We start from the raw sequence: 13,593 nt of genomic DNA, 5'->3' as shown, positions 1-13,593 counted from the left end.
GGGAAATGCTTTTTGCCCCTGGGTCCCTTCGCGCTCTTTTCTGGCGCTGAATCAAGGCGGCGACCCCCCCTCCCTTTCTTTCTTCCTCTCTCTCGTTCTTATTCTTTCTTTCCCTCTCCTTCCTTCTTTATCTCTGTCTTCTCTCCCTCTTTCTTTTTCTTTCCTTCTTTATTCCTTCTTTTCTACTCTTCTTTCTCTCACCTCTTTCCTTCCTCTCTCCCTCCTGCTCCCTCTTTTCTTTCTTTCTTTCTTTCTTTCTTTCTTTCTTTCTTTCTTTCTTTCTTTCTTTCTTTCTTTCTTTTTCTTCCTTCCTTCCTTCCTTCCTTCCTTCCTTCCTTCCGTCCTTCCAACTTTCTTCCTCTCCCTCTCCCTCATTCTTATTCTTTCTTTCCCTCTACTTCCTTCCTTCTTTCTCCCTTTCCATCTTCTCTCCCTCTTTCTTTCCCCCCTTCTTTATTCCCTTCCTTATTTCCTACTCTTCTTTCTCTCCCCTCTTTCCTTCCTTCCTTCCTTCCTCTCTCCCTCCCACTCCCTCCCTCCCTCCCTCCCTCCTTCCTTCCTTCCTTCCTTCCTTCCTTCCTTCCTTCCTTCCTTCCTTCCTTCCTTCCTTCCTTCCTCCCCTCCCCCTCCTCAGAAACATAGGATGCTGCTTTATACTTCTGGCCCTTAAACCCTGGAACCAGGAGAGCAGCTTCAGTGAGTCAACCTCAGCCAGTCCCTTTGGTGAAGGGTGGTGGCTCACTGGCAGAACATCTGTCCTGCATGCAGAAGGACCCCAGCATCTCCAGGTACTAGTAGCTCTGCAAAGGTCCTGCATGAAACCCTAGCGAGCCTCCACCACCCAGTGCAGTTACCAAAAATCATTTTTCAATAAATTGTACAATAATTGTACATTTGAATATCTACTTGCCATTATTCTGACTATGTTTCTGCTTTCAGAGCTAGTTATTACTTACATTATTACAAAAAACAGTAATAATTGAATGCAGTGACAATAATTTATGAGAATAAAGAGTGGACACATAGTCCTACAGATACAACCGGCCCTTTGAGGGTGACCAAACTGCTGATGCGGCCCCCGATGAATTTGAGTTTGACACCCCTGATCAACAGAGAGTTCAAAGAAAACAGACATGGCCCCAACTGTCAACCAGGAGAGCTCAGTTGGTTAGTGTGTGGTGCTGACAATGCCAAGGTTGCAGGTTTGATCCTCGTAAGGGACACCTCCCTATTCCTGCATTGCAGGGGGGTTGGACTAGATGATCCTCAGGGTCCTTTCCAGCTCTATGAGTCTATATGGCCCTTCACCAGCCCAGCCCATATGTGCCACCATTCTATGCTCTCCCTGCTGGAGTCCCAAATCCTTTTCAATGGTGGGCAGTAGTGCCAATTTTGAACAGTAGCCGAGCTCAGCTCCTGTCCGCAGTGGCTGTCTGCTATTTAAGTTACCCAAAATGTGAGTTGAGACTGCTGTGATTTGGCTGAAGGCAAAGCACCTAGGACTGCAGGAGGTCCCTATCTGGGGATCTGATGCAGAATAGTGGATCTGCTACCTTCTAGGGAGAGTCTCTATGCATCCACTTATGCTCTGCTTGCCTATTTGTCAACAAAGCATATCTTGCTAGGATGCTGTAAGTTTCCTTGCTCTCTTGCTCCCTAGAAAACAAAATCTGGTAATACTGCCCCTGGATTTGCCCATCATTCAGGGGAGTGAGGAGCATTTAACAATAGTTTCTGGGAGGATTTCCCTTACAGTGGTGAGATTAAAAGCATGTCTGTACAGAAACAGAAGGACAGCAATCAGTTAAAGGATCTGCATGGGCAAAATCCCAACACTGTGCAGTAAACAAAGCTCTCAGCAAGAGAAGCTTTAAAACAGTGTCTTTGTTGTTTTTAAGAGGTTATGTTGAATATTAGCTTTGCAATACAGAAGCTGTAAGTGCACCACACAGAATAGATTAAATGGCAGTCGCAAAATAATAATTAGAAGGGTTATACAACAATGGGTTATATGCCATAGTGGATTTGCACTAGCAGAAAAGTGAATTCACTTATACAATGTAGGGGATCCAATTTCCCCTATCTATGGCAGTCTTATCTAGGCCATGTCTCCTACTGTTACACAGGGTCCCCCAAGCCACAGGAGCAGCTTTTGAGGGGTGTGGATAGAGCACAAAGGAACCATAATCTATGTCACCATCATAGCAAGTAACACAAATATATCAGATTCACACGCAACACTTAATGCTATTTATTGAGAGGTGGGGAAATCCACCAACTCTTGGGCAATGCTATTGCTAGGCATATTCTTGTTGACAACTGTCAGATTTTAACAGCCCAAGGAGGCAGATACCGTAATAGTTACCCATGTTAGCTTTCCTAGGACATAAAATGCATAATGCCACCTTATATTTGAGCAACAGATAAAACAAACCCTGAATCCAGCACCTGCGGGCCATTGATAACACTATACATTTGTCCCTTCTGCTCAGCTATTTAGGAAAAAAACCCATTAGTATTAATATATTTACCATCAGAACTCTGGATTTAAAGGTGTTCTATGTTAGATCTCTTTGCCAACATTCCCAATCGTCTGTCACTTTAGTTTTCCTTGCTCCTTAGCAAATCTCTAGCAGCTCTGTGCCATTTTCTCGTTACCTTCCTCTGAGGCAAGTCTGTCTCCTGGTGTCTACTTCCATTCATATTAGAAGGGATTCCTATGGCAAAGTAGCACTCCAAGCAAAATCAGAAGACTGATGGAAATGGTTTCGCACTAGCTTTTCTTTCAATGCCTATTTAATTTAGAGTTGGTTTGAGCAACCCGATATAACAGCTTTTCATCTTAGGTGACTGAAGATAACCTTCTATTATATGCTTCCAGTCATGGTCAGTTATCTCTGCCCCTCCTACTCCCACCCTCCCTAACAGTCCTCCCCTCCAATGGAACGACTGGCTCTCAAAGCATCTGCCATTTATGCTTGAGCTATAGTCAGAGGAACCAGTGGCCTTTCACATGGTCACTGTTTCCTAGAGATACAACGGCACACAGCAACATTTTATCCAACAATAGTACAGGCCAGTTCCAGATTACTATCTTCATGAATTAAAAACCAAGCAGGAAAAGCAGTCCATTCTGGGTCATGCCTCGCAAAGATACCCATATAAGGAGTTTGTGAGAATACGTGTTACGATTTAGGGTACTCCAACTATGGCATGGTGGCTGCTTTTCTACAACTGCATCCTAAGTTGTTCTGGTAACGTGAAATAGCAATATCACGTAGGAAAAGCAGATTTCATAGGATTTGATTCGTAGCTGGACCCATCCCAAAGACTCCTGGTGGTTAATTATTGCCCACTTTTGAATGTAATGCAGCTAAATATGAACAGGACAAGACCCTGGCATGAATGATCTTCTCTCTGTCTCACTTAGTATGGAAACTTTTACTCCTGGGTTAGGTTAACCATAGCTTCTTGTGCTGTCCAAACCCAACAATCTGTGGGTTAAATATTATTTTTTTGAAACAAGTCAGCTTCAGACATGGGTTATGAAGCTGGCATGCTTAAATGATAGGTACTGTAAAGGTAAAGGGACCCCTGACCATTAGGTCCAGTTGTGACTGACTCTGGGGTTGCGGCTCTCATCTTGCATTATTGGCCGAGGGAGCCGGCGTACAGCTTCCAGGTCATGTGGCCAGCATGACAAAGCCGCTTCTGGCGAACCAGAGCAGCACACGGAAACACCGTTTACCTTCCAGCTGTAGCGGTTCCTATTTATCTACTTGCACTTTGACATGCTTTCGAACTGCTAGGTTGGCAGGAGCTGGGACCAAGCAACGGGAGCTCACCCCGTCGCAGGGATTCGAACCGCCGACCATCTGATCAGCAAGCCCTAGGCTCTGTGGTTTAACCCACAGCGCCACCTGCGTCCCTTTTAAACAAATGATAGATAACATTAATCACAGTTTAGGGTTGGGACAACATGCTAAACTTTGGTTAATGGAAATTGAAATTGAATGCTTCCGAACCCCTCCTTGGCACCATGCTGGGGTGCAGTTCCTTGTCATCACACTAAAAAATGGTTTAATATAACATCTGAGCACAACCTATATGTGTAAGGCAAAAAACCCCAACACCTTACATATATTAAAACTTTACGCTCCTGCAAAATAAAGGATTTATTCTGCCCGCTGCAAGTGTTAAGATGACTTGGTTTTTATTGAGTGTTTCGGATGTATAATGAAGTTAGTTACGTTCAACTGAATGCAGTGTCAACATTGTAAGAGTCCTTTTGCATCAGGACAAGCATCCTTCTAGTCCAGAATCTTGATTCACACACCATTTTGCCAGATGCTCCTGGGAAGTTTACAAGCACCCCTCTCCGTTCATCCCCAGCATCTGGCAGGGCCATCCCAAACAATCTTGCTGCTTGAGATGAAGAATAAGGTTGTGTTCCCCTACCCTCCCATTCCATGCTGACTGGACTGACTTTTACTTCAACATAGGTGATGAGACATCATCCTCCATCACATCTACAGGCAGCAGACTAACATAGAGGCACACAGACAGAAACCAAAAGTGAACAAAGGCATTCTTAGCCACCATAAAGGCCTCCAGGAGCAAGCCTGGGGTGAAGAACACTCCCTGAAACTTCAACCAGAATGCAACCCAATCCACTCAAACAGCAACCCCTTCCAAACCATTTTAGTCTCTAAGGCGCCACTATGAGACTGTCTGCTGCAACACACTAACAGGTTATTCCCCTAGCGGTTGTTTCAGGTAATGGATTTTGTTTACCTACCAGTACTTGAGAACTTATCCAATACAAACATTTGGGAGGTTTGCTTTTCACATTTGGAACTAACTTAGGGTTGTTGTTTTTCTCTGTTTTGAACTTCAGTTTCCAGCTTGCCCAGTGCCCAAAGTAGTATTTACGTGTGGACATGCAAAAAGTTTCTATGGGAGGCCATGCGTAACCTATTAATCTGCTTTTGTTAAACAATAGCATTTGTATCCTGATTCTGTAACCATGCATGGAAAAAAATGTACCTAGGTCAACACAGAGCAATCAAGAGAAACGGTATGTGTAATAAGTCATCAATATTAATAAAACTCAGATCACGGAAGTGTGGGGAGAGCACAACACAACTGCCAGGGATTGTTGTTAACGAAACCTGCAACTGAAATTTTGTGTGTTGGAAAAGTCAATAAATCAAAGTTGTTTGCATTCAGTGGTGGCGTTTTAAAAATCTGACCATTCCTGTAATCCTGACAGACAAATATGCATCTCCACCTGTGTGCTTGTGTGTGTGTAGTTTGGGAAGCGTTTTGCAAAAGTCCATCAAATCAAGTGAAGTGTGCAGAATGTCAGGAACACCCACAGAGCAGCCCCTTTTGCAGAACAAGCCCCACAATCCAGGCCACACCTTCTTGGTGCTTGTGCAATGGAGATCCAAGGTGGAATCTAGACGTACTGTATATAAAAAAATCATGAAATGCTTTTTTAAAAAAATGTTTTGAAAAAATATATTGAATTTGCCATAGCTCACCATTGCCATCTAGTGTAACATTTGTATAATGAACTTTACACTTAAAACTCAAGCAAGCAAGCCAAGCCACATATTACATGGAAAGGCAACCAGCCTTACTCCCGAAGTCACCAGCAAATCTAACCGGGGGGGGGGGATCTGTCACATGGCACTGAACATACCCATACACTGGGGGAGGCCCTGTATCCACTCACCTTTAATGCTCTTAAAATTCTTCCCAGTGAGAGGAGGCAAACAAGACTTCAGAGGCCAGAAAAACAAGTGGAAGCTGGTAAGAGACAATACTTGGCCATGAAGCAATGCAAGTAGTTAGTCATTGTGCTCTGAAACAAAGATGAGGTCATTTGAGAAGTGCCAGTTGGTGACAAAAGGGCCTAACTGCCTCCAGATGTAAATGTCAACAAGCAACAACCATGGGTGCGTCTAGTAAAAATCAAAGTCTGGTTACAAACAAAGTGCAATTATTTCCGGGTACCTGGGGTGGGGGTGGGGAGGGGGGGTTGTGGTTCACAAATAGCAGCAAGCCCCTTTTTAACATCACAGATGGCTTTGGAAACTGAGGAGATTCTCAAATGGAGTTTTTGATGTGACATGGAAGTCTGCTCCCTAATTAAAAGCAAAACAATTAGGTGTGTGCCAGTGCAAATCAGCCTATTTACTTTATCTTCATATTTTCTCAGGTGACTTCAGTTGTCTGGAATTAAACCCTCTGTATTGTTACAGCAAGCTTTTGCTATTGTTGGTCATGTTCTTTAGATTGTTCATGTTCACTTGAGATCTGCAAGAGAGGAGCATGATATGAAGGGAAAGTGTGAAGGTATTACTCTTAGAGGGCAATGACAAACCTAGACAGCATCTTAAAAAGCAGAGACATCACCTTGCCGACAAAGGTCTGTATAGTTAAAGCTATGGTTTCCCCAGTAGTGATGTATGGAAGTGAGAGCTGGACCATAAAGAAGGCTGGTCGCTGAAAAATTGATGCTTTTGAATTATGGTGCTGGAGGAGACTCTTGAGAGTTCCATGGACTGCAAGAAAATCAAACCTATCCATTTACAGGTAGGCAGCCGTGTTGGTCTGACGTAGTTGAAATAAAATAAAAAAATTCCTTCCAGTAGCACCTTAGAGACCAACTAAGTTTGTCATTGGTATGAGCTTTCGTGTGCATGCACACTTCTTCATATACTGTGCATGCACACTTCTCCAAACCTATCCATTCTTAAGGAAATCAGCCCTGAGTGCTCACTGGAAGGACAGATCCTGAAGCTGAGGCTCCAATACTTTGGCTACCTCATGAGAAGAGAAGACTCCCTGGAAAAGACCCTGATGTTGGGAAAGATTGAGGGCACAAGGAGAAGGGGACGACAGAGGACGAGATGGTTGGACAGTGTTCTCAAAGCTACCAACATGAGTCTGACCAAACTGAGTTGAAGAAGTGGCAGTGATGTGACCTAGAAGTGAAGTAGCAAGCAGAGAGAGAGAGAGAGAGAGAGAGAGAGAGAGAGAGAGAGAGAGAGAGAGAGAGAGAGAGAGAGAGATGTCATATCTCTGTTTGAATCCAAGCCTGCAGCTATGGGAGAAACAAGGCCCTTTTGGGGTTTTAATGCTGTGAACGCCTCCATCGTAGGATCAGGTTGTATATTTGTGTTAAATAAACCATATATCATAAAGACACCACAGTCTCCGTTGTGCTTCATTCCCAAAGGAAACACAAACCCTGGGAAAGGACCCAGAACCCCTGGAATCTTGCACCGCTCAGAGATTGGGGTGGCGTGCAACAATATATATACTGGGACTTGCTTAATGTGATTCTGCTAACATTGCAGTCCAGGCACCCTCTAGTGGGAAGATGCATCAATGAACTCATCCACACTACAGTATTACTCCAGAGTGTTTGTCAGCTGAATGTAACAATTGTCACAGTACTTTTATGAGGAACAGTCAATATTCACAATCCCGGCTTCATTGCATGCTTCCTTGGGGTGAGGAAGCAAGAGAGAAAAAAGTGGTGAGATTCCAGACTTAGTTCTATGCCAGTGCCCTTAGGTTGTTTTTGCAAATAAACATTCAGTTTTCAATACTGAATTAAAGCCAAGCCATGGCAGGAGAAATTTCCTCCCCATTAACTTCAGTGGGAGGGAAGGAATTAGGACTGGTCATCCTGTCAATGACCTTCACACCCACATTATCCTGACAGAGCATGGGATATGGTGTAACTCAGCATACCACTATCACCGGGACATAAAGCCCACATATGTAGACCACAACTCAGATGACAGGACATGGCTCAGGGCTGTATCTCTTCTGCGCTTAAGGGGAAATGTTGGTAACTGGGAAACAGGGAGAAAAGGCACTTCAAGAACAAAAAGGGTATGTGAGGTGTGCAGAAACTTGTCTACTGTGCGAAGGTGACATTCATGGCTCTCTCAATTTTTGCTCCTGGCATGTGGCGCCTGGAAAGTTCCCTAGAAGGGAATGTGGCCCTCACCTCTGGTGTAGAACAAGCTGTCACCACATACACAGAGTTCCACTGAAACCCCGAAGAGGCAAGGACCATGCCTCTTCCTCCCCCATGAAGGAGAAGTCTGTGGTATGTGGCACTCCCTCACAAACACCTGCTGAGCATCCAGGTTTAGGGCCTATGTGCCCTACCTGCTGGCTATTGCTCTATATATCTTCCCTTGAATCTAACAAGTCAGTCTCCCAAAGAACAGGATTGTTCCCACACCCTCTCCTTGCAGGCTAGGAGGCAGGGGTGCCAACTTGAATAAAATATTGTGGTGGCCCAGGTAAGCCCCGCCACCATAATCAATCACATGACACAGTGCATACACACCATTTGAATGGGAATGCCCATCAACTTTGTGGGGACCCAGCCCCCTCAAACAGAGGCATAGCTAGGGGGTGGGGGGACACTGCGTGCCACACCACAGGGGGCGGCACTTACCGTGCCCAACCCACACGTATTTCCTGTGCCTGCAGGCTCCACGCTGCCTGGAAAAAACAATGCGGTCCTGCAGGGTGCTGGAGTGGAACGGGGCTCGGCACTGGGATTCTGGCGCACCCTGCCCTGTCCCACCTCAAGGGCACATCCCCCCACTGCAGGGCACACACAACGCCCCAGGCACCCATGCGGTTAGCTACGCTGCTGCCCTCAAATATTTTTTGTGGTGGCTGAAGCACTCACGGCCTCTAGGAGTTGGCTCCTATGCTAGAAGGGAAGCCTACCTCTTGACCATTAGCAGTGACTGGGATGCTCCCAGCAGTGAGTGCTTTTGTGGGATTGTTAGCCCCCCAACTTTACAAGACACCACACCTGCTACCTGTCAAGCCAGTGCCAATTCATTGGCTGCCTCTGTGTCTGGGTAGTATACGGCCATTGTTGCCTGATCCCTGATCAATGGGCTGTGGCCATTCTTCCGGTGCTATAGCTTCTAGGCCAACTTTAATGGCAGCACAGAGTGCATTGCACCCCATTCGATACAGAGGACTGCCTTTGCCCACCAGGCCTGATATTCCTCGTTTGTGATATAGGCAAAGAAATAGGCCTAAGGATGACTTATAGAGAAGATGGCTATAAGAAACCCCAACAAGAAATAATTTGATATAGCTGCAGGTTACAGGTAGGTAGCCGTGTTGGTCTGGATCGAAGTAAAATAAAAAAAATTCCTTCAGTAGCACCTTAAAGACCAACTAAGTTTTTATTTTGGTATGAGCTTTCGTGTGAAGAAGTGTGCATGCACACGAAAGCTCATACCAAAATAAAAACTTAGTTGGTCTTTAAGGTGCTACTGAAGGAATTTTTTTTATTTTACTTTGATATAGCTGCAGTTTAGCATCAAAACCGAACCAAGCTAAATTAAAAACAGCTTCACACTGTCATTCTTCCCAGCTATAAATTAGCCATTCTGTGTTTGTGCAAGAATTATAAGCGAAACAAGACAAAACCCAGGGAGCATTTAACAGCTGTTCCCTAATGAAAATGTGATGAGCGAGGCTGGGAACAAAGGGGGAAATTGATGAATGCACAGATGTGGTGGCCTATCCCCACCCCCACCCCAAGTATTTTGGAAATCAAACGATAAGTTGTGTAGGCACGGCTAGCTGCTAAAGACAAAACATCTCTCTCTCTCTTAACAAAACATAGACAACCAACTGCTTGCTTGCCTAGACTCAGCAAGTATCCTGTAACCTGGGAGCACCTGTCTTTTCAGAGAGGCAGAAGAAGCACAAAAGAAGCACCCACACTCCATACCAAACATAAAAGGACATTCAACATACATTTAAATCACATAACTCCCCTGCCAAAGAATCCTTGGTTAAGTTTGGTGGGAATAGTAGCTCAGTGAAGTGCAACGTACAGTTCCCAGGATACTTTGGGGGAATGCCACATGCTTTCAAGGTATTGTGTGGCTGTGAAGGCAGCAGGGGCAGGCTTAGGGCTGTGTGAGCAGTGCCTATGCTCTAGGTGCTGTGCCGGGGGGGGGGCTTCTCAAAGCAAGGCACTGGGTTTGGGGAAGGAGGCAGGAGGCTCTGACAGGCTCTTCAAATCCCCCCACCTCCTTCTCAAAGCCTAGTTAACACTTTCCAAGCTTTGGGAAAGAGATGGAAGGGTTCTAGGACCCTGCCAGAGCCTCCCACCTCCTTCCCCAAACCCCACACCTCTCTTGGTCTATGAAGTTTAATGCTATCTAGCCTGTCTCCTCCAGCACTGCTACCTGCTTGAGACCTTGGTGCTGGAGAAGACTTCTGTCTACAGCCAAGCTAGAAAAATACTGAGCTACATAAACCAATGGTCTGATGAGTTATAAAGCAGTATCTGAAGATGTTGGGGCTTGACCTCTAATACATTAATAAATACAAAGCAAGTGCTGTAGAAGATGCTAGAGCATCTTCTAATCATGTTTAGTTCCATTAAGAATTAGTTGCCCTAGTTCCTGATGATGATGATGATGATGATTTTACAATGTGAAGAAGGGCAGATGTAGTTATGTTGAATTTTACAATTATCTATGAGGCTTTCAGATTCCGTGAGGGTGCTTAGAATCCTTCCTGGATCTCTATTTAATGATCAAATAAATTTTGTGTAGTGTGAACTGCAGGGATGGTTTCATCAGGTGGAAGGTAACAGTGTTAATATACGTAGCTCTAGCAACCCAGGCAGATAGGAATACAAAACATTTCTATTGTACCTTGACTGTGATAAAATGATTTACAATTCTGCACATCCTGATTCCGTAAGGCTGAGCAGCAAATATCCGCACGCTACAAATGGGAAACAGAGTCCTAGGCAGAACAGCCAGTGATTTCATGAGTGAAGAAGTTTTTGTATGCCAAGGTCTAAAAGCCATTTTGTGTGCACGTTATGCAAATCGTGTTGTTACAGCCAGAACAGTTTTTTTCTGCAGTAAACAGATAAGTCTGTATATATCCATTTCTAAAGACTTGAGGGGACTTACGAGAGAGATCTGGTTGGCCATGGTTCCCTAACATGTGCATGTTCAGGGACATTCTCTTGAAGTAATTGATTAAAATATTTATAAACCACATTTTCATAAAATATCAGAACGCTGTAGACTAAAATACAAAAAAATAAAAATAAAAAGTCAACCGAATCAGTTTAAGCTAGCTGACAAAGAAGCTCAGGTTTGAAAGCCTGTCTGAATAATACAGTCTTTAGATGACATCTTAAAACGATGAATGATGGCTCCTATTGGCAAGGAGAACTTCTATTGGCAAGGAGTTTCACAGAGCAGGGCCTGCCATACTAGAGGTTTGGTGTCATGAACTGGAAGGATGACGGGGAGGAGGAAGAGAATCCCAGCAAGGGGTTTAGCTGGGACTGGGACACACTGGGACAAGCAGGGGATGGGGAAGTACGTACTCACAGGGTGCCAGAGGATGGTGAGGGGATGGAAGTCAATGCACAGGAATCAGAACAGCAGGACCCATCACCAGAGCCAGAGGGGTCCCTGTCCTCACGAAGATGGTGGCTCTGAGGCCTAGGGAGCAGCAGCAGGAGATACACTCTAGGAGGCTGAGGGAGGCAAGGGCCCACAGCCCACATCCCTCGCTGGCCAGGTGGGGCTCACTAGCTCTGGGAGGAGGGATGTGATTCCTCAGCTGGAGCAGGCTCATAACAGGTGAGAGTCACAAGCCTCATCAAGCCCAGATGCTGCAACCAGCATGCAAGGTATAAAAGGGAAGCATGGACTTCAGACTTGGCTACTTGGATTGACTCTGGACTGCAATTCCTGAGCTTTGGACTTTGCTTACGTGACTTGACCCCCAGACTTTACATACTGACTTGCTGCCAGGTAGACCAGGGTTTCAAGGCACTCAGACCCTCGTAAAGGCCATCTGAACCTTAGGTGCATGCAGCATACAAGTCTGCCCTTCACCTATTCAATCCCCAGGTTCAATTCCTGACATCTGGTAGAAGAGCTGCTGCCAGTCAGTGTTGACAATACTAAGCTAGGTTCGACACAGTATCTGGCAGCTTCTGTTGGAGTGGTGGTGCAGGAGAGAGGATCATAGCTCAGTGGTAGGGTATCTGCCTTGCATGCCAATGGTTTCAGGTTCAATCCCTGATACCTCCAGACAGGGCTGGAAAGCTATGAGACTTTGCAGAGCCATTAATGATATATGGGTTTGAAGACTGCAAAAAGGTTGGTTTGTGGAAAGCAAGAGAGTTGGCTGTTATTCGGGAGCATACCGGTAAGTCTGTTTTGCATAAGTCTATAAATAGACGAAAGAAAATCGGAAGTCTTTCTCTTTTCTTTATTTTTTCTTTTTCAGTTTTTGTTTAATAAAATGCTTGGTATATTTGATGTTAACTTTTCATTTTTCTTTGTTTTTCAAGCTTCAATAAAAAAACTTTCATATTACAAAAGAGGTTAGAAGGACCTAGCCAGAGTTTAGAGTGAGGTTGCAGAGATGTGAGCTGGAGGAAAAGCAGCAAGCTGGAGAGAGAGTTGTCGGAGTACAGTTTGATTTCTGTTTGAATCCAAGGTTGCGGCTATAGGAGAAGCAAGACCTTTTGGGGGTGTTAATGCTGTGAATCCCTCCATCATAAGTGCTTGGAACCCCTGGAATCTCACACTGCTCAGAGATGGAGGTGGCATGCAACAGTATGCTTGTCATTATTGCTGTTGCTCCAGGAGAAGCATACTGGCATGCAGCAGTTAGCAGCACTCGGTGGGGGGGAAAAGTGGAAATCAAGAGCATGGAGGGATGTGAAATTGAAAAGGAATTGGAAAACATGATCAGAGAAGCTAAATTAGAATAAATCATTCTTTTTTAAAGATTCAATTTCATAGCAAGTTGTCTTTAGTTTCGCAGAATGCACCAAAGTGCATGGAAAATAAGGAGCCTGAATCAATCTATAGGCAAGTACGACATTGTATGGAAGTCGCTGAAATTGGACTAACTTATTTAATTACAAAATGCTGAGTTCTTCCCAACTATCTGAGAGTGTCAGGGATGACAGCGAGATTCCAAAACAATGGGAGCAGTGAAGGGGAAATGAAAATATAATTTATTTATGCATCCTGCTTTTGGCTGCGCCATGATACCAACCAAGAAGCAGAGGATTCTCTGCAAAATTTGCTATGTATGAATTAGCCTAGGAAGATTGAAACTTTTGCCCCTTGTTGACAAAGGTTTACTGCAGGGATGAAAGTAATGCAGTACAAACTCGCCATACAAATTATGGCCCTTGTCTGCTGGATGTAGCAATGTAAAACTATTTTATTCAGTATGTGGTAGGCTTTGTGAAAGACTTGTCATTTTTAACATGTGCAGTTTTTCACTCTGATTGTAGCCTAAGTCTTTCTGAACCAGCAGAACCAACATGTTATTGTATTGTATTGCTTCTTAATTGTGAATTGGAAAATTACGGCAATTTGGAATTGGAAAATAGTCTGAAGTCCTAGAGCAGGCACCCCCAAACTGTGGCCCTCCAGATGTTTTGGCCTACAACTCCCATGATCCCTAACTAACAGGCACAGTGGTCAGGAATGATGGGAATTGTAGTCCAAAACATCTGAA

At 44.6% G+C, this 13,593-nt stretch overlaps 1 protein-coding gene across 4 annotated transcripts in view; it reads right to left on the bottom strand.

Moving 5' to 3' along the window:
• Nucleotides 1-2,875, bottom strand: part of PDE8B (phosphodiesterase 8B) — a 49,183-nt gene extending 46,308 nt beyond the window's left edge. For 2 of the 4 annotated variants that reach the window (XM_060280241.1, XM_060280243.1), the window contains exon 1: nt 2,659-2,875. In XM_060280241.1, coding sequence (XP_060136224.1) covers nt 2,659-2,703 — 45 coding nt within the window. In that variant the 5' untranslated portion in view covers nt 2,704-2,875. Of the gene's footprint in view, nt 1-2,531 lie in introns of all 4 variants that reach the window. The other 2 variants (XM_060280245.1, XM_060280244.1) reach the window with 2 other exon arrangements.
• Between the last annotated feature and the right edge of the window lie 10,718 nt (nt 2,876-13,593).

The sequence above is a fragment of the Zootoca vivipara genome, chromosome 11, assembly GCF_963506605.1.
Source record: "Zootoca vivipara chromosome 11, rZooViv1.1, whole genome shotgun sequence".
Classification (NCBI taxonomy): Eukaryota; Metazoa; Chordata; class Lepidosauria; order Squamata; family Lacertidae; genus Zootoca; species Zootoca vivipara.
Note: the sequence above shows the minus strand (reverse complement) of the source record. Positions and strands in the feature narration are given on the sequence as shown.